We start from the raw sequence: 20,582 nt of genomic DNA on the forward strand, positions 1-20,582 counted from the left end.
CCATTCCTGCCACTGTTCCTTCGTCGCTTTTCACGGCGGTAGTAGATCCATGGTGGGTACCTGCAATGGCCTCGCCGGATCTGCTTTCTCCTGGATCCTGGATAATGGCTCCCGCCAGGCCCATGGGCAACCCTGCCGCTGATCCTTCGGCGCTTTTCACGCCTGCAGTTGATCCATCGGGGATACCTGCAGTGGCCTCGCCGGATCCGCTTTCTCCTGGATCCTTGATGGTGGCTCCCGCCAGGCCCATGGTCATTCCTCCTGCTGATCCTTCGGCACTTTTTGTGGCTCCAGTCACGTCACGAAGCTTGTGAAGCCCAGCCTCATCCTGATCCCTTTCTCTGTGGAGCTCTGTGGTCTGAGCCAAGGGGAGGAGAATCAGGTAAGTTAGAGATGACAGAAAGTGAGATCTGAACTGTCTGCTCCTCTCTCATCCTGGAGCTGAGCAACTCAAGGGCTTATACTTAGAATAACCTTTGAGATCACCCAGTCTAAGCTCCCATTGGATGCTAGATCCCATCTACTGCACCGCTCTCAAACGGCCACTCCATTTTACTTGAACAGTCCCAGGGTCAGGGAAAGCACTGATACAGTTCTCCATGATACACACTTTAATTTTATACCCTTGTGCTTCTCTCTCTGCAGGACAGACTCCTAGAAGTGGGGTTCCCGGGTCAAGGGATGCACACCTTCTGCATTTTGGTGACTCCACGGGTTGGGCTGATTTGAATCAGCATGTCGGCGTCACGGGGAGACACAATGAAGGAAGGACTTCCTAACTGTGAATGATGTTCCACAACTGATGAGACTACCTGGGCTGGGGTAAGTGTTCAAGAAGAGACCAGACAGTCAGGATGCTGTAGGAGGGATTACAGCCCTGGTGAGGAGACCAGTGCAGCTGATATGATACCTAAGGTCTCTCTGAAATTCAGCCCTGTGGGACAAGGTGGAGAAGCACTCGGAACCTCTCCAGTGTGGTGAATCCCATAGTGATAGCTCGTTTGTCCCTGACCCTTTTCAACAATAGAAGGTATTTCCCAGGTGAGTCTCAGAGAGCACCAAAGGCTATGAAGGACCAGCTTTGCCCTGCTCTCCCAAAGCACCCTGCCCCGTGTTCTTGAGTCTCTGTGGGTGCTTCCCACTAGGATTTTGGCATCCTCTGTAGTCGCTGCATCTCCAGTTTGGAGCATCGGGGTACTGCTGTAACTGTCTACCGGTGGTCTCAGGATATAGACAAGCTTTTCCCAATGGGAAAAGAGGTCTTTTTGTGCATCGGAAGAGGGGCACAGCTGCAGATAGAAAGTCCGGCCGGTAGCAAGATTCAGGCACAGCTGCTGTTTCTCACGGTTGTGGATGGAGATCTTGACAAACTTCAAGGGAAGCAGCCTGGTGAGCTCTAGGGTCTTCACGGGCTTGCAACCTCTCCCCTTGGTGATCCCGGCGCGTCTGACATGCTCTTCACAGACTTTCGTTGTTCGGGCCAGCAGCATGACGTCAGGTAGTGGGAAGAGGGGGCTGGTGGATGCGACACCCACAGTCACCCTTCGGACGCGGTTGTCTAGGTCAATCAGTTCTCCTTTCTTGCTGACCTGGATAAAGTCGCTCTCAAACATGGGAGCGTACTTGAAAATGTCATACTCTCCTCCCTCGTACAGTTGTCGTTGCAGGACCCCCATGGAGGTCCTCAACACCCCCACTGAACAGTAGCTATTGGCCGTGTAATGAGGTAAACTCTCACTGCTCATGGCTCTCTTCGTTCAAGACAGAGCCACCAGCCACAAATTGAGTCTCGGAGAGAGAGAGGGAACGAAAGCAACTCGTCACCTCCCTGCAGGACTCTGCCAGAGTCTCTTGGCCCGACCATATTTATACCGCAAGTCCTTTGTGACCCGTCACCATCACATCGCACACCCCTTTGTTGAGCCTCCAAGTCCCCACCCCCTTGGGGCAGGCTCACCAGCCTCCCCCTAAACCAACCACCATGTCCATAGGGAACAGGCTGACCCTGCCAGGGTATAGGTGTGGGTAGGCTGGATAGTCTTTCTACTCAAAAGGTTGAGAAAACCCTCCTGCTCTTGTAAATATCTGGGTGGTTTCCAGTCTTGTTGTTGTTACAAATCTCCCTGCAGGGGTCATCTTCGTGCTTCTGCTGAATGATGTCCTGGGGATAAAATCCTGGAAGTGGACTGTGTACTTGCTAAGGGCAGGCATCCTATGGGAATTGCTGTTCTCTGTGTCCCCAGCGTATATAGCACAGTGCTGGCAGGAACTTAGAAAGAGTGCTACGTGTCAGAGTCCCACTGGTACTGTCATTTCCAGGATATGGAGAATTTTCTCACCCATTTTCTCTTTTCAAGGAGGCTAACTTTTTATATTTGTGGTTTTTTTTTTTTTACAGTTTTAGAAACTGTTTTTATTGTGAAATACAACACACACTCATGAAAGTGCACAAACCATAAATATATAGCTTAATGAGTAACAAGAAAGTGAGCACCCTTGTAGCTGCCACCCAGAGCAAGAAATAGAACCCTGCCAGCCCCTCTTCTGCATGCTCCCTCCCCACAAAGGGAACCCAACCTTGGCTTCTATTTTTTTTCTTTTCCCCCTTCTTTTTTATTGACAGTGTAGTTGATTTACAAGGTTGTATTTGTTTCTGTTGTGTTAATTTCTGATTCAGTTTCATGTGTATTCTTTGTATATTTCATGTATAGTCTTTTTCCTATTCTTTTCCATTATGGTTTATCACAGGATACTGACTATAGTTCTCTGTGCTCTACAGTAGGACCCTGCTGTTTATCCACCCTGTAGTTTGTATCTGCTAATCCCAAACTCCCAATCCTTCCCCGCCCCCAACCCCACTGAAAACCCCAAGTCTCTTCCCTATGTCTGGGAGTCTGTTTCTGTTTTGCAGATATGTTCATTTGCGTCGTACTTTAGAGTCCACGTATAAGGGCTATCATGTGGTGAGAAATGTTATTTTTTAAATAGGCTTCCCAGGTGATCCTTATGCATGTGAATGTTGGAGAACTACTGTCTTCCACTGTAAAGTTATGGCATACTGGGGCTGAAAGAGGCCCCCCAGACCTCCTAGCCCAGTGGTTTTCCAACTTGGCTGCTGCACAGTAGAATTATTGGGTGAGATTTTTAAAACTCCCGGTGCTGGAGGGCTTACCCCACCTAAATGTCATCAGAATCTCTGGGATTGGGGTCAGGCTATCAATGTTTGTTTGTTTGTTTGTTTGTTTGTTTTGAAGCTCCCCAGGGAACTCCCAACATACAACCAAGGGTAAGAATCACTGCAGCGGTCCAATCCATTGGTTTTACAGTTGGGGACCCCGTGGCTGCCCACAGAGGTACCATTACAGAGAGGCAGAGTGACCCAGGAGAGTCAGTGGCCCAGACAGGATAGGAACTCAGATTTCCTGACTCCTCGTTGGTGCTGCTTCTACCATAAAGATTGTGTCCCTTTGTTGAGCCAATGACAACCCTGATCCCCCCCGTGTTCTGTTTTACCCTACACAAAGTAAAATAACTCCCAATGGTTTCATTTCCTTACAAGCCAGAGAGAGTTTCTGTTTTCATAAGGTGAACCTCTGACCCCAGCTATGGCCTAAAGCTCAGCCCCGGCTGCAGACTTGTCCTCCCTCCACCCTACGTGCCCTGGAGAAGCCTTGCTGGGAAAACAGGCTTCTCTTTCGGGCAGTGGCTATGCACGTGTGACCTGCGAGCAAGCGACCAAAACCTTTTTCTGTGCTTATTTCCTTGCCTTCTACAGAGTGCCCATAACCAAACCAAAGGGCTTTGCTGAGAAAAGGATGGTTTTTCCATAACATAGCCTCGTGCTAGGCACAGCACGGCACAGACACCCCGTAAATACTTGATGAATTCAGTAATTAATTCAGCAACGCAAGTTTACACATCACGCAGTCACCTCCCCCAGCTTATCTTCTCCCCAAACTATATTTACATAGTAAATCTTATTTCCAAAGATTCGCAACCTCGCAATGAACATTTCTGTATAGTGCATCTATTTCCAGCCCTAGTGAATGGCTGAATGATACTTAATACCTATCTTGTACAACAAAATTTTGATTCTGGGGTCTCAGGCCAAAGCACAATTCGCATCACAGAAGTCACTGTCAAGTCCCTACCAGGCGAGGGGACATAGAAAACACAAGATAGCATTTCTTTTGGAGTTGTACGGTTTCCTTTATTAAAGAAAGTAGGAACTGCCTCTCTAGGGAAGGACCCAAGCCAACCGGGGCTTTGTCTACCTCCCAGTGGTCATGTGTGAGCCTTGGTGCTGAATCAGGAGTGACTGAAGCGCCTAAAGAAGGAGAGGATCTCACTGGATGCCTTACTTAGAGTCCCCGAACTGGTGGCGGGCTGGCTCTTCCTCCGTCTGCGAGCTGTCCTCCCCTCCTTGGTCAACTTTGGGGTTTTCATGGCCGCATGAGGACCAGTGGGAGGATGCTTTCTGGGTCTTGTCCCCTCGTGTCCTGTGGTGACCTTCACCTGTCCTGCGGTGATGGGAACTTTTCCTCGATGAAGACGTGTCCTTCTTTCCTTTTTTTCCTTCCAGGCTTCATCCCTGGGGTGGGAGACCTTCTGGCTTCCATCCCCTTCAGACGTGTAGCCTTCGCTCTGCAAGGTGGAGACCACGGGGGCTGCGACCTTCCCTTCAGCTCTTCCAGCAGCAGGCTTGCTGGTTGTGACTGCACCTGGCAACACCATGCTCATGCTGCTCTCTGGACCATCTGCCCCCGTCGAGGATGTGCTGGCAACATCCGCCGAGACCAGGCTCGTGTCCTGCAGGGATAGGCTGGCAGCACCTGCAGTGGCCTGGCCGGATCCGCTTTCTCCTGGATCCTCGATGGTGGCTCCCGCCAGGCCCACGGTCATCCCTGCCGCCGATCCTTCGGCGCCTTTCAGGGCTGCAGGTGACCCACGGGGGGCATGATGGATTCCCTCTCCCCCCACATAAGCACAAGACGTGGCTCCAGTCACGTCACGAAGCTTGCGAAGCCCAACCTCATCCTGATCCCTTTCTCTGTGGAGCTCTGTGGTCTGAGCCAAGGGGAGGAGAGACAGGTAAGATAGAGATGACAGAAAGTGAGCTCAGAACTGTCCGCTCCTCTCTCATCCTGGAGCTGAGCAACTCAAGGCCTTATACTTAGAATAACCTTTGAAATCACCCAGTCTAAGCTCCCATTGGATGCAAGACCCCATCTACTGCACCCCTGTCAAACGGCCACTCCACTGTACTTGAACAGTCCCAGGGCCAGGGAGAGCACTGATACAATTCTCCATGATGCTATGCACTTTAACTTTATACCCTTGTGCTTCTCTCCCTGCAGGACAGATTCCTAGAAGTGGGGTTCCTGGGTCAAGGGATGCACACCTTCTACATTTTGGTGACTCCACGGGTTGGGCTGATTTGAGTCAGCATGTCGGAGTCCCGGGGAGACACAATGAAGGAAGGACTTCCTAGCTGTGAATGATGTTCCCCACCTGCTGAGACTACCTGGGCTGGGGTAAGTGTTCAGGAAGAGAGCAGACAGTCAGGATGCTGTAGGAGGGATTACAGCCCTGGTGATGAGACCAGTGCAGCCGAGATGATACCTAAGGTCTCTCTGAAATTCGGCCTCGTGGGACAAGGTGGAGAAGCACTCGGAACCTCTCCCGTGTGGGGACTCCCGTAGTGATAGCTCGTTTGTCCCTGACCCTTTTCAACGGTAGAAGGTATTTCCCAGGCGAGTCTCAGAGAGCACCAAAGGCTATGAAGGACCAGCTTTGCCCTGCTCTCCCAAAGCACCCTGCCCCGTGTTCTTGAGTCCCTGTCGGTGCTTACCACTAGGATGTTGGCATCCTCTGTAGTCGCTGCATCTCCAGTTTGGAGCATCGGGGTACTGCTGTAACTGTCTACCGGTGGTCTCAGGATATAGACAAGCTTTTCCCAATAGGAAAAGAGGTCTTCTTGTGCGTCGGAAGAGGGGCACAGCTGCAGGTAGAAAGTCCGGCCGGTAGCAAGATTCAGGCACAGCTGCTGTTTCTCCCGGTTGTGGATGGAGATCTTGACAAACTTCAAGGGGAGCAGCCTGGTGAGCTCTAGGGTCTTCACGGGCTTGCAACCTCTCCCCTTGGTGACCCCGGCACAGACTCTCCTTGGTCGGGCCAGCAGCATGACGTCAGGTAGCGGGAAGAGGGGGCTGGTGGATGCGACGCCCACAGTCACCGTTCGGACGCGGTTGTCTAGGTCAATCAGTTCTCCTTCCTTGCTGACCTGGATAAAGTCGCTCTCCAACATGGGAGCGTGCTTGAAAATGTCATACTCTCCTCCCTCGTACAGTTGTCGTTGCAGGACCCCCATGGAGGTCCTCGACACCCCCACTGAACAGTAGCTGTTGGCCGTGTAATGAGGTAAACTCTCACTGCTCATGGCTCTCTTCGTTCAAGACAGAGCCACCAGCCACAAACTGAGTCTCGGAGGGAGAGAGAGAGAGGGAACGAAAGCACCTCGTCACCTCCCTGCAGGACTCTGCCAGAGTCTCTTGACCCGACCCTATTTATACCGCAAGCCCTTTGTGACCCGTCACCATCGCATCACACACCCCTTTGTTGAGCGTCCAAGCCCCCACCCCCTTGGGGCAGGCTCACCAGCCTCCCCCTAAACCAACCACCACGTCCATAGGGAAGAGGCTGACCCTGCCAGGGTATAGGTGTGGGTAGGCTGGATAGTCTTTCTACTCAAAAGGTTGAGAAAACCCTCCTGCTCTTGTAAATATCTGGGTGGCTTCCAGTCTTGTTGTTGTTACAGATCTCCATCATCTTGGCGCTTCTGCTGAATGATGTCCTGGGGATAAAATCCTGGAAGTGGACCGTGTACTTGCTAAGGGCAGGCATCCTATGGGGATTGCTGTTCTCTGTGCCCCCAGCGTATACAGCCCAGTGCTGGCAGGAACTTAGAAAGAGTGCTGCTACCTGTCAGAGTCCCACTGGTACTGTCATTTCCAGGATATGGAGAATTTTCTCACCCATTTTCTCTTTTCAAGGAGGCTAACTTTTGTTTATATTTATATTTATATTTTTTACAGTTTTAGAAACTTTTTATTGTGAAATATAACACACATTCATGAAAGTGCAGAAAGCATAAATATAGCTTAATGAGTAACAAGAAAGTGAACACCCTTGTAGCTGCCACCCAGAGCAAGAAATAGAACCCTGCCAGCCCCTCTTCTGCATGCTCCCTCCCCACAAAGGTAACCCAAACTTGGATTGTATTTATTTTCTTTTCCTTCTTCTTTTTTATTGATGTATAGTTGATTTACAATGTTGTGTTAATTTGTGTTGTGTTAATTTCTTCGGTTAATTTCTGATTCAGTTTTTTGTATACATACATTCTTTTTCCTATTCTTTTCCATTATGGTTTATCACAGGATACTGAATATAGTTCTCTGTGCTCTACAGTAGGACCCTGCTGTTTATCCATCCTGTAGTTTGTATCTGCTAATCCCAAACTCCCAATCCTTCCCTCCTTGACCCCTGCTTGTTTTTTTTTTTTTTTTTTTTTTTTTGCGGTACGCGGGCCTCTCACTGTTGTGGCCTCTCTCGTTGCGGAGCACAGGCTCCGGAGCCATGGCTCACGGGCCCAGCCGCTCCGCGGCATGTGGGGCCCTCCCGGACCGGGGCACGAACCCGTGTCCCCTGTGTCGGCAGGCGGACTCCCAACCACTGCGCCACCAGGGAAGCCCGAAGCTGAGCTCTTGAACTGGAGTGACCCTTCCGAGAGGGTCTGTGTTGGGCTACGACGGCCTGACCTTCACACTCCACATCAATCATTTCTTGCCGTGCACCTCGGGTGAGGAACCCAGGCAATTTCCAAACTCACTGCCAGCTGAAGGCTTTCTGTGGGATGCACCCCCAGCAGCTGGGGCCACAAGTCCTTCGTTGAAGAAATGCACCCCACGTGGATATTTCAAATGGAACGGTGTCTTTCAAAGCATACCCTCCAATCTCCTCATTATATAGATCCTGTGGCCCCAAATAGGAAGTAACATAAAGTCCCATATTAACAACCCCCCCAGCCAAATACTTCTTTTCACAGAAACCACAGTACCCTCCACAAAGTGCACATTTGATCAGGCCACTCCCCTCTTGAAAACATATCATGGCTTTGCATCACTCCAAGGTCAGAAATCAAACTCCTTTAAATGGACCTCAAAGCCATGCATGGCGTGGCCCCTGCTGTGTTCCCCAGCATCACATCACGCTTGCTGTGCCAGCCACGACACTGCCTTCAATATGCCTCCCACCGTAGCACATCTTCAACAATCCTGTGAATGACCTTATTTTGCTGTAGGGAAAAAAACCCTTTCTAGTATGTATGTGTGTTGCCAGACTTGAAGTTTGGGACATTGGTTAGTTTGTAATCAACCATCCATTGCCTAATTGCACTTGCAGCTGCAGAATTGCTACCACGGTGATGAATATTGCTGTCCAAAATATTGGCCTTTATCTGATAGGGTGTACTGACTTGATACCCAAATTGATGTCTCCCTCCAGAGGAAGATGCCTGTCGCTTTGAAATACGTAGGTATCTGTGCATGTGTCTCTTGATGAACCGTCAAGATAGAAAAGGAAATCCAGAGCAAGTGCCAGGCAGGGCACGTTGCGGTGGGCAAGTCCCCACCTCCACTTTACTACTGCACTGGAGGTGTAAATTGTGTCAACTGTGGGTCTGCTCAGCTAACGCCCTGCATAGTGGACTAACTAGGTTCACGTTAAAGAAGTCCTTTGGGGTGAGGGAGTGAGAATGCCTAATACAGGCTAAGAAAGACAAAAGGTAAAGCCAAGGGTACAGAATCCTAAGATGAAGCTGTTTTAAGTAGGCTGATTCAGCCTCTGGCATAGTGAAAATCTGGGGCTCTGAGTCAAAGGCTTTGGAAAAAGTTCCCCTTTATCTCCCTCCTCTACCCCGTAACTCCTCACATTTCCGGAAGGCTTCCCCCAAACCCCTCTCAGGTCTTAGAGAACATGGCTCTTTCTCTCCTCTTACCAAGACCCACTGCTTCAAGAGGTAACTCCCAGGACACATTGATCCCCACAATCTATTGGTCTTTGTGTATCGGAAATCACAAGATGGGATTTTCCAGGAACCCACCAGAGCAACTGAGAAGGGCTTCCTCTCATCCTCCCAAGCTACCACTCCTCCCAGAATCCGTATCTTATTTCTCACCTCCTCCACCTCTACCACTTAATTTGCTCTGCAGAGAAAGTCCCTAAGTTTTACTGGAAACCCAACTTCCATCCTAGTAGACCCTGTTGTCACAGAAGGGAATGAGCAGAGAATTGCAAGGCTAGCAGATGACTCCCCGGTTCATACAGAGACACATGGGGCTTCCCTGGTGGCGCAGTGGTTGGGAGTCCGCCTGCCGATGCAGGGGGCACGGGTTCGTGTCCCTGTCCGGGAAGATCCTACATGCCGCTGAGCCTGTGCGTCCGGAGCCTGTGCTCCGCAATGGGAGAGGCCACAGCAGCGAGAGGCCCGCATACCGCCAAAAAAAAACAAACCGCAAAACAAAAAACACACATGGTTCTCAGAGGCATTCTTCTCAAATCCGACGGTTGTTAACTGTTATCAACAGTTACTCTAATCCAACTGTTATCAAGTGTTGTTAACAATTTAATGATTTTCATGGACTCATGAAATTTATTTACAACTTTTTTTTAAACTGGAAAGACTTTTTTATGATGGACATTTAAAAATGCATAATCTCAGTATGAAATGAGATTTCATAATCTCATTTATGATTTTTTTTATTTTTAGAATCGCTTTCCACATGCATACATAATTTGCATAGTTCATCAGTACAGAGCATTTTGGATTATTCTGTTATTCCTTAGCAATATATCTAAACCTTTCTTGTGTTCCTGGATAGTGAGTATTTATGTCCCTTAGTTTCTTTATGTTATAGTTCTTGAAAGATATCTTTCAGACTTTGTCATCCATCTCTTGTGCATATATTGAAAGGAAAACAACAGTGAAACAAATTGGTTGAGATATTTCTAAGGCAGTGACTGCCACTTGGCTGACAGCAGTATAAGAATCATCCTGATGTCAGAGACGTTAAAATAAAATGGAAACGATAATACATTCCCATGGACATACCGCTTTGCATAATAGCTTTTCCTCCCAGACCATCCCTCCCTTGTTTTGACCCTACAGAAATCCAGTATTGTGAATTTTGTGTTTATCATGTCCTTGTTTTTTTCTCCCCTTTTAGCAAATGTGTGCTAAACATGGAAGCCAACCGGGGCTTTGTCTGCCTCTCAATGGTCATGTGTGAGCCTTGTTTCTGAACCAGGAATGACTCTGAAGCTCCTAAAGAAGGAGAGGATCTTACTGGATGTCTTACTTAGAGTCCCTGAACTGGTGGCGGACTGGCTGTTCCTCAGTTTGCGAGCTGTCCTCCCGTCCTTTGTCAACTTTGGAGTTTCCATGGCCAGATGAGGACCAGTGGGAGGATGATTTCTGGGTCTTGTCCCCTCCTGTCCTGTGGTGACCTTCACGTGTCCTGCGGTGATGGGAACTTTTCCTCGATGAAGACGTGTCCTTCTTTTCTTTTTTTCTCTCCAGGCTTCATCCCTGGGGTGGAAGCCCTTCTGGCTTCCATCCCGTTCAGACATGTAGCCTTCGGTCTGCAAGGTGGAGACCACGGGGTCTGCGACCTTCCCTTCAGCTCTTCCAGCAGCAGGCTTGCTGGTTGTGACTGCAACTGGCAACACCATGCTCATGCTGCTCTCTGGACCATCTGCCCCCGTCGAGGATGTGCTGGCATCATCGGCCAAGACCAGGTTCGTGTCCTGCAAGGATAAGCTGGCAGCACCTGCAGTGTCCTCGCCGGATCCGCTTTCTCCTGGATCCTTGATGGTGGCTCCCGCCAGGCCCATGGTCAACCCTGCCGCTGCTCCTTCGGCGCTTTTCACGGCTGCAGTTGATCCATGGGGGGCACCTGCAATGGCCTCGCCAGATCCGCTTTCTCCTGGATCCTTGATGGTGGCTCCCGCCAGGCCCATGGTCAACCCTGCCGCTGATCCTTCGGCGCTTTTCACGGCTGCAGTTGATCCATGGGGGGCACCTGCAATGGCCTCGCCAGATCCGCTTTCTCCTGGATCCTTGATGGTGGCTCCAGCCAGGCCCATGGCCATTCCTGCCGCTGATCCTTCGGCGCTTTTCACGGCTGCATTTGATCCATGGGGGGCACCTGCAATGGCCTCGCCGGATCCGCTTTCTCCTGGATCCTTGATAATGGCTCCCGCCAGGCCCATGGACATCCCTGCCGCTGATCCTTCGATGCATTTCACGGCTGCAGTTGATCCATGGGGGGGCACCTGCAGTGGCCTCACCGGATCCGCTTTCTCCTGGATCCTTGATGGTGGCTCCCGCCAGACCGGTGGTCATCCCTGCCGCTGATCCTTCGGCGGTTTTCACGGCTGCAGTTGAGACATGGGGGGCACCTGCAATGGCCTCGCCGGAACCGCTTTCTCCTGTATCCGTGATGGTGCCTCCCGCCAGCCGATGGATATCCCTGTCGCTGATCCTTCGGCGCTTTTCACGGCTGCAGTTGATCCATGGCTGGGCACCTGCAATGGCCTCGCCGGAACCGCTTTCTCCTGAATCTTTGATGGTGGTTCCCGCCAGGCCCGTGGTCATCCCTGCCGGTGATCCTTCTGTGCTTTTCACGGCTGCAGTTGATCCATGGGGGGCACCTGCAATGGCCTCGCTGAATCCGCTTTCTCTTGGATCCTTGATGGTGGCTACAGCCAGGTCCGTGGTCATCCCTGCCGCTGATCCATCGGCACTTTTCACGGCTGCAGTTGATCCAAGGGGGGCACCTGCAGTGGCCTCGCCGGATCCGCTTTTTCCTGGATCCTTGACCGTGGCTCCCGCCAGGTCCGTGGTCATCCCTGCCGCTGATTCTTCGGAGCTTTTCACGGCTGCACTTGATGTGTGGTGGCACCTGCAATGACCTCGCCGGATCCGCTTTCTCCAGGATCCTTGATGGTGGCTCCTTGATCGTGACTCCAGCCAGGCCCATGGCCATTCCTGCCACTGTTCCTTCGTCGCTTTTCACGGCGGTAGTAGATCCATGGTGGGTACCTGCAATGGCCTCGCCGGATCTGCTTTCTCCTGGATCCTGGATAATGGCTCCCGCCAGGCCCATGGACAACCCTGCCGCTGATCCTTCGGCGCTTTTCACGCCTGCAGTTGATCCATCGGGGATACCTGCAGTGGCCTCGCCGGATCCGCTTTCTCCTGGATCCTTGATGGTGGCTCCCGCCAGGCCCATGGTCATTCCTCCTGCTGATCCTTCGGCACTTTTTGTGGCTCCAGTCACGTCACGAAGCTTGTGAAGCCCAGCCTCATCCTGATCCCTTTCTCTGTGGAGCTCTGTGGTCTGAGCCAAGGGGAGGAGAATCAGGTAAGTCAGAGATGACAGAAAGTGAGATCTGAACTGTCTGCTCCTCTCTCATCCTGGAGCTGAGCAACTCAAGGGCTTATACTTAGAATAACCTTTGAGATCACCCAGTCTAAGCTCCCATTGGATGCTAGATCCCATCTACTGCACCGCTCTCAAACGGCCACTCCATTTTACTTGAACAGTCCCAGGGTCAGGGAAAGCACTGATACAGTTCTCCATGATACACACTTTAATTTTATACCCTTGTGCTTCTCTCTCTGCAGGACAGACTCCTAGAAGTGGGGTTCCCGGGTCAAGGGATGCACACCTTCTGCATTTTGGTGACTCCACGGGTTGGGCTGATTTGAATCAGCATGTCGGCGTCACGGGGAGACACAATGAAGGAAGGACTTCCTAACTGTGAATGATGTTCCACAACTGATGAGACTACCTGGGCTGGGGTAAGTGTTCAAGAAGAGACCAGACAGTCAGGATGCTGTAGGAGGGATTACAGCCCTGGTGAGGAGACCAGTGCAGCTGATAATGATACCTAAGGTCTCTCTGAAATTCAGCCCTGTGGGACAAGGTGGAGAAGCACTCGGAACCTCTCCAGTGTGGTGAATCCCATAGTGATAGCTCGTTTGTCCCTGACCCTTTTCAACAATAGAAGGTATTTCCCAGGTGAGTCTCAGAGAGCACCAAAGGCTATGAAGGACCAGCTTTGCCCTGCTCTCCCAAAGCACCCTGCCCCGTGTTCTTGAGTCTCTGTGGGTGCTTCCCACTAGGATTTTGGCATCCTCTGTAGTCGCTGCATCTCCAGTTTGGAGCATCGGGGTACTGCTGTAACTGTCTACCGGTGGTCTCAGGATATAGACAAGCTTTTCCCAATGGGAAAAGAGGTCTTTTTGTGCATCGGAAGAGGGGCACAGCTGCAGATAGAAAGTCCGGCCGGTAGCAAGATTCAGGCACAGCTGCTGTTTCTCACGGTTGTGGATGGAGATCTTGACAAACTTCAAGGGAAGCAGCCTGGTGAGCTCTAGGGTCTTCACGGGCTTGCAACCTCTCCCCTTGGTGATCCCGGCGCATCTGACATGCTCTTCACAGACTTTCGTTGTTCGGGCCAGCAGCATGACGTCAGGTAGTGGGAAGAGGGGGCTGGTGGATGCGACACCCACAGTCACCCTTCGGACGCGGTTGTCTAGGTCAATCAGTTCTCCTTTCTTGCTGACCTGGATAAAGTCGCTCTCAAACATGGGAGCGTACTTGAAAATGTCATACTCTCCTCCCTCGTACAGTTGTCGTTGCAGGACCCCCATGGAGGTCCTCAACACCCCCACTGAACAGTAGCTATTGGCCGTGTAATGAGGTAAACTCTCACTGCTCATGGCTCTCTTCGTTCAAGACAGAGCCACCAGCCACAAATTGAGTCTCGGAGAGAGAGAGGGAACGAAAGCAACTCGTCACCTCCCTGCAGGACTCTGCCAGAGTCTCTTGGCCCGACCATATTTATACCGCAAGTCCTTTGTGACCCGTCACCATCACATCGCACACCCCTTTGTTGAGCCTCCAAGTCCCCACCCCCTTGGGGCAGGCTCACCAGCCTCCCCCTAAACCAACCACCATGTCCATAGGGAACAGGCTGACCCTGCCAGGGTATAGGTGTGGGTAGGCTGGATAGTCTTTCTACTCAAAAGGTTGAGAAAACCCTCCTGCTTTTGTAAATATCTGGGTGGTTTCCAGTCTTGTTGTTGTTACAAATCTCCCTGCAGGGGTCATCTTCGTGCTTCTGCTGAATGATGTCCTGGGGATAAAATCCTGGAAGTGGACTGTGTACTTGCTAAGGGCAGGCATCCTATGGGAATTGCTGTTCTCTGTGTCCCCAGCGTATATAGCACAGTGCTGGCAGGAACTTAGAAAGAGTGCTACGTGTCAGAGTCCCACTGGTACTGTCATTTCCAGGATATGGAGAATTTTCTCACCCATTTTCTCTTTTCAAGGAGGCTAACTTTTTATATTTGTGGTTTTTTTTTTTTTACAGTTTTAGAAACTGTTTTTATTGTGAAATACAACACACACTCATGAAAGTGCACAAACCATAAATATATAGCTTAATGAGTAACAAGAAAGTGAGCACCCTTGTAGCTGCCACCCAGAGCAAGAAATAGAACCCTGCCAGCCCCTCTTCTGCATGCTCCCTCCCCACAAAGGGAACCCAACCTTGGCTTCTATTTTTTTTCTTTTCCCCCTTCTTTTTTATTGACAGTGTAGTTGATTTACAAGGTTGTATTTGTTTCTGTTGTGTTAATTTCTGATTCAGTTTCATGTGTATTCTTTGTATATTTCATGTATAGTCTTTTTCCTATTCTTTTCCATTATGGTTTATCACAGGATACTGACTATAGTTCTCTGTGCTCTACAGTAGGACCCTGCTGTTTATCCACCCTGTAGTTTGTATCTGCTAATCCCAAACTCCCAATCCTTCCCCGCCCCCAACCCCACTGAAAACCCCAAGTCTCTTCCCTATGTCTGGGAGTCTGTTTCTGTTTTGCAGATATGTTCATTTGCGTCGTACTTTAGAGTCCACGTATAAGGGCTATCATGTGGTGAGAAATGTTATTTTTTAAATAGGCTTCCCAGGTGATCCTTATGCATGTGAATGTTGGAGAACTACTGTCTTCCACTGTAAAGTTATGGCATACTGGGGCTGAAAGAGGCCCCCCAGACCTCCTAGCCCAGTGGTTTTCCAACTTGGCTGCTGCACAGTAGAATTATTGGGTGAGATTTTTAAAACTCCCGGTGCTGGAGGGCTTACCCCACCTAAATGTCATCAGAATCTCTGGGATTGGGGTCAGGCTATCAATGTTTGTTTGTTTGTTTGTTTGTTTGTTTTGAAGCTCCCCAGGGAACTCCCAACATACAACCAAGGGTAAGAATCACTGCAGCGGTCCAATCCATTGGTTTTACAGTTGGGGACCCCGTGGCTGCCCACAGAGGTACCATTACAGAGAGGCAGAGTGACCCAGGAGAGTCAGTGGCCCAGACAGGATAGGAACTCAGATTTCCTGACTCCTCGTTGGTGCTGCTTCTACCATAAAGATTGTGTCCCTTTGTTGAGCCAATGACAACCCTGATCCCCCCCGTGTTCTGTTTTACCCTACACAAAGTAAAATAACTCCCAATGGTTTCATTTCCTTACAAGCCAGAGAGAGTTTCTGTTTTCATAAGGTGAACCTCTGACCCCAGCTATGGCCTAAAGCTCAGCCCCGGCTGCAGACTTGTCCTCCCTCCACCCTACGTGCCCTGGAGAAGCCTTGCTGGGAAAACAGGCTTCTCTTTCGGGCAGTGGCTATGCACGTGTGACCTGCGAGCAAGCGACCAAAACCTTTTTCTGTGCTTATTTCCTTGCCTTCTACAGAGTGCCCATAACCAAACCAAAGGGCTTTGCTGAGAAAAGGATGGTTTTTCCATAACATAGCCTCGTGCTAGGCACAGCACGGCACAGACACCCCGTAAATACTTGATGAATTCAGTAATTAATTCAGCAACGCAAGTTTACACATCACGCAGTCACCTCCCCCAGCTTATCTTCTCCCCAAACTATATTTACATAGTAAATCTTATTTCCAAAGATTCGCAACCTCGCAATGAACATTTCTGTATAGTGCATCTATTTCCAGCCCTAGTGAATGGCTGAATGATACTTAATACCTATCTTGTACAACAAAATTTTGATTCTGGGGTCTCAGGCCAAAGCACAATTCGCATCACAGAAGTCACTGTCAAGTCCCTACCAGGCGAGGGGACATAGAAAACACAAGATAGCATTTCTTTTGGAGTTGTACGGTTTCCTTTATTAAAGAAAGTAGGAACTGCCTCTCTAGGGAAGGACCCAAGCCAACCGGGGCTTTGTCTACCTCCCAGTGGTCATGTGTGAGCCTTGGTGCTGAATCAGGAGTGACTGAAGCGCCTAAAGAAGGAGAGGATCTCACTGGATGCCTTACTTAGAGTCCCCGAACTGGTGGCGGGCTGGCTCTTCCTCCGTCTGCGAGCTGTCCTCCCCTCCTTGGTCAACTTTGGGGTTTTCATGGCCGCATGAGGACCAGTGGGAGGATGCTTTCTGGGTCTTGTCCCCTCGTGTCCTGTGGTGACCTTCACCTGTCCTGCGGTGATGGGAACTTTTCCTCGATGAAGACGTGTCCTTCTTTCCTTTTTTTCCTTCCAGGCTTCATCCCTGGGGTGGGAGACCTTCTGGCTTCCATCCCCTTCAGACGTGTAGCCTTCGCTCTGCAAGGTGGAGACCACGGGGGCTGCGACCTTCCCTTCAGCTCTTCCAGCAGCAGGCTTGCTGGTTGTGACTGCACCTGGCAACACCATGCTCATGCTGCTCTCTGGACCATCTGCCCCCGTCGAGGATGTGCTGGCAACATCCGCCGAGACCAGGCTCGTGTCCTGCAGGGATAGGCTGGCAGCACCTGCAGTGGCCTGGCCGGATCCGCTTTCTCCTGGATCCTCGATGGTGGCTCCCGCCAGGCCCACGGTCATCCCTGCCGCCGATCCTTCGGCGCCTTTCAGGGCTGCAGGTGACCCACGGGGGGCATGATGGATTCCCTCTCCCCCCACATAAGCACAAGACGTGGCTCCAGTCACGTCACGAAGCTTGCGAAGCCCAACCTCATCCTGATCCCTTTCTCTGTGGAGCTCTGTGGTCTGAGCCAAGGGGAGGAGAGACAGGTAAGATAGAGATGACAGAAAGTGAGCTCAGAACTGTCCGCTCCTCTCTCATCCTGGAGCTGAGCAACTCAAGGCCTTATACTTAGAATAACCTTTGAAATCACCCAGTCTAAGCTCCCATTGGATGCAAGACCCCATCTACTGCACCCCTGTCAAACGGCCACTCCACTGTACTTGAACAGTCCCAGGGCCAGGGAGAGCACTGATACAATTCTCCATGATGCTATGCACTTTAACTTTATACCCTTGTGCTTCTCTCCCTGCAGGACAGATTCCTAGAAGTGGGGTTCCTGGGTCAAGGGATGCACACCTTCTACATTTTGGTGACTCCACGGGTTGGGCTGATTTGAGTCAGCATGTCGGAGTCCCGGGGAGACACAATGAAGGAAGGACTTCCTAGCTGTGAATGATGTTCCCCACCTGCTGAGACTACCTGGGCTGGGGTAAGTGTTCAGGAAGAGAGCAGACAGTCAGGATGCTGTAGGAGGGATTACAGCCCTGGTGATGAGACCAGTGCAGCCGAGATGATACCTAAGGTCTCTCTGAAATTCGGCCTCGTGGGACAAGGTGGAGAAGCACTCGGAACCTCTCCCGTGTGGGGACTCCCGTAGTGATAGCTCGTTTGTCCCTGACCCTTTTCAACGGTAGAAGGTATTTCCCAGGCGAGTCTCAGAGAGCACCAAAGGCTATGAAGGACCAGCTTTGCCCTGCTCTCCCAAAGCACCCTGCCCCGTGTTCTTGAGTCCCTGTCGGTGCTTACCACTAGGATGTTGGCATCCTCTGTAGTCGCTGCATCTCCAGTTTGGAGCATCGGGGTACTGCTGTAACTGTCTACCGGTGGTCTCAGGATATAGACAAGCTTTTCCCAATAGGAAAAGAGGTCTTCTTGTGCGTCGGAAGAGGGGCACAGCTGCAGGTAGAAAGTCCGGCCGGTAGCAAGATTCAGGCACAGCTGCTGTTTCTCCCGGTTGTGGATGGAGATCTTGACAAACTTCAAGGGGAGCAGCCTGGTGAGCTCTAGGGTCTTCACGGGCTTGCAACCTCTCCCCTTGGTGACCCCGGCACAGACTCTCCTTGGTCGGGCCAGCAGCATGACGTCAGGTAGCGGGAAGAGGGGGCTGGTGGATGCGACGCCCACAGTCACCGTTCGGACGCGGTTGTCTAGGTCAATCAGTTCTCCTTCCTTGCTGACCTGGATAAAGTCGCTCTCCAACATGGGAGCGTGCTTGAAAATGTCATACTCTCCTCCCTCGTACAGTTGTCGTTGCAGGACCCCCATGGAGGTCCTCGACACCCCCACTGAACAGTAGCTGTTGGCCGTGTAATGAGGTAAACTCTCACTGCTCATGGCTCTCTTCGTTCAAGACAGAGCCACCAGCCACAAACTGAGTCTCGGAGGGAGAGAGAGAGAGGGAACGAAAGCACCTCGTCACCTCCCTGCAGGACTCTGCCAGAGTCTCTTGACCCGACCCTATTTATACCGCAAGCCCTTTGTGACCCGTCACCATCGCATCACACACCCCTTTGTTGAGCGTCCAAGCCCCCACCCCCTTGGGGCAGGCTCACCAGCCTCCCCCTAAACCAACCACCACGTCCATAGGGAAGAGGCTGACCCTGCCAGGGTATAGGTGTGGGTAGGCTGGATAGTCTTTCTACTCAAAAGGTTGAGAAAACCCTCCTGCTCTTGTAAATATCTGGGTGGCTTCCAGTCTTGTTGTTGTTACAGATCTCCATCATCTTGGCGCTTCTGCTGAATGATGTCCTGGGGATAAAATCCTGGAAGTGGACCGTGTACTTGCTAAGGGCAGGCATCCTATGGGGATTGCTGTTCTCTGTGCCCCCAGCGTATACAGCCCAGTGCTGGCAGGAACTTAGAAAGAGTGCTGCTACCTGTCAGAGTCCCACTGGTACTGTCATTTCCAGGATATGGAGAATTTTCTCACCCATTTTCTCTTTTCAAGGAGGCTAACTTTTGTTTATATTTATATTTATATTTTTTACAGTTTTAGAAACTTTTTATTGTGAAATATAACACACATTCATGAAAGTGCAGAAAGCATAAATATAGCTTAATGAGTAACAAGAAAGTGAACACCCTTGTAGCTGCCACCCAGAGCAAGAAATAGAACCCTGCCAGCCCCTCTTCTGCATGCTCCCTCCCCACAAAGGTAACCCAAACTTGGATTGTATTTATTTTCTTTTCCTTCTTCTTTTTTATTGATGTATAGTTGATTTACAATGTTGTGTTAATTTGTGTTGTGTTAATTTCTTCGGTTAATTTCTGATTCAGTTTTTTGTATACATACATTCTTTTTCCTATTCTTTTCCATTATGGTTTATCACAGGATACTGAATATAGTTCTCTGTGCTCTACAGTAGGACCCTGCTGTTTATCCATCCTGTAGTTTGTATCTGCTAATCCCAAACTCCCAATCCTTCCCTCCTTGACCCCTGCTTGTTTTTTTTTTTTTTTTTTTTTTTTTGCGGTACGCGGGCCTCTCACTGTTGTGGCCTCTCTCGTTGCGGAGCACAGGCTCCGGAGCCATGGCTCACGGGCCCAGCCGCTCCGCGGCATGTGGGGCCCTCCCGGACCGGGGCACGAACCCGTGTCCCCTGTGTCGGCAGGCGGACTCCCAACCACTGCGCCACCAGGGAAGCCCGAAGCTGAGCTCTTGAACTGGAGTGACCCTTCCGAGAGGGTCTGTGTTGGGCTACGACGGCCTGACCTTCACACTCCACATCAATCATTTCTTGCCGTGCACCTCGGGTGAGGAACCCAGGCAATTTCCAAACTCACTGCCAGCTGAAGGCTTTCTGTGGGATGCACCCCCAGCAGCTGGGGCCACAAGTCCTTCGTTGAAGAAATGCACCCCACGTGGATATTTCAAATGGAACGGTGTCTTTCAAAGCATACCCTCCAATCTCCTCATTATATAGATCCTGTGGCCCCAAATAGGAAGTAACATAAAGTCCCATATTAACAACCCCCCCAGCCAAATACTTCTTTTCACAGAAACCACAGTACCCTCCACAAAGTGCACATTTGATCAGGCCACTCCCCTCTTGAAAACATATCATGGCTTTGCATCACTCCAAGGTCAGAAATCAAACTCCTTTAAATGGACCTCAAAGCCATGCATGGCGTGGCCCCTGCTGTGTTCCCCAGCATCACATCACGCTTGCTGTGCCAGCCACGACACTGCCTTCAATATGCCTCCCACCGTAGCACATCTTCAACAATCCTGTGAATGACCTTATTTTGCTGTAGGGAAAAAAACCCTTTCTAGTATGTATGTGTGTTGCCAGACTTGAAGTTTGGGACATTGGTTAGTTTGTAATCAACCATCCATTGCCTAATTGCACTTGCAGCTGCAGAATTGCTACCACGGT

General features: G+C 50.6%; 2 protein-coding genes across 2 annotated transcripts; both read right to left on the reverse strand.

The window, feature by feature from the left end:
- Positions 1 to 1,141: 1,141 nt before the first annotated feature.
- On the reverse strand, positions 1,142 to 1,745 carry LOC308610636 (Golgi-associated RAB2B interactor protein 3-like; the record flags this gene model as incomplete). Its single annotated transcript, XM_081259699.1, has 2 exons — positions 1,142 to 1,168; positions 1,215 to 1,745. 2 exons carry the CDS (start codon positions 1,743 to 1,745, stop codon positions 1,142 to 1,144), a joined length of 558 nt encoding a protein of 185 aa, XP_081115825.1.
- An 11,497-nt stretch (positions 1,746 to 13,242) lies between these two features.
- Positions 13,243 to 13,846, reverse strand: LOC308610637 (Golgi-associated RAB2B interactor protein 3-like; the record flags this gene model as incomplete). The annotated part of the gene is made up of 2 exons (XM_081259700.1): positions 13,243 to 13,269; positions 13,316 to 13,846. 2 exons carry the CDS (start codon positions 13,844 to 13,846, stop codon positions 13,243 to 13,245), a joined length of 558 nt encoding a protein of 185 aa, XP_081115826.1.
- Positions 13,847 to 20,582: the final 6,736 nt, after the last annotated feature.

Source organism: Mesoplodon bidens (genome assembly GCF_964165515.1).
Source record: "Mesoplodon bidens genome assembly, contig: HAP1_SCAFFOLD_562, whole genome shotgun sequence".
NCBI classification, from domain to species: domain Eukaryota; kingdom Metazoa; phylum Chordata; class Mammalia; order Artiodactyla; family Ziphiidae; genus Mesoplodon; species Mesoplodon bidens.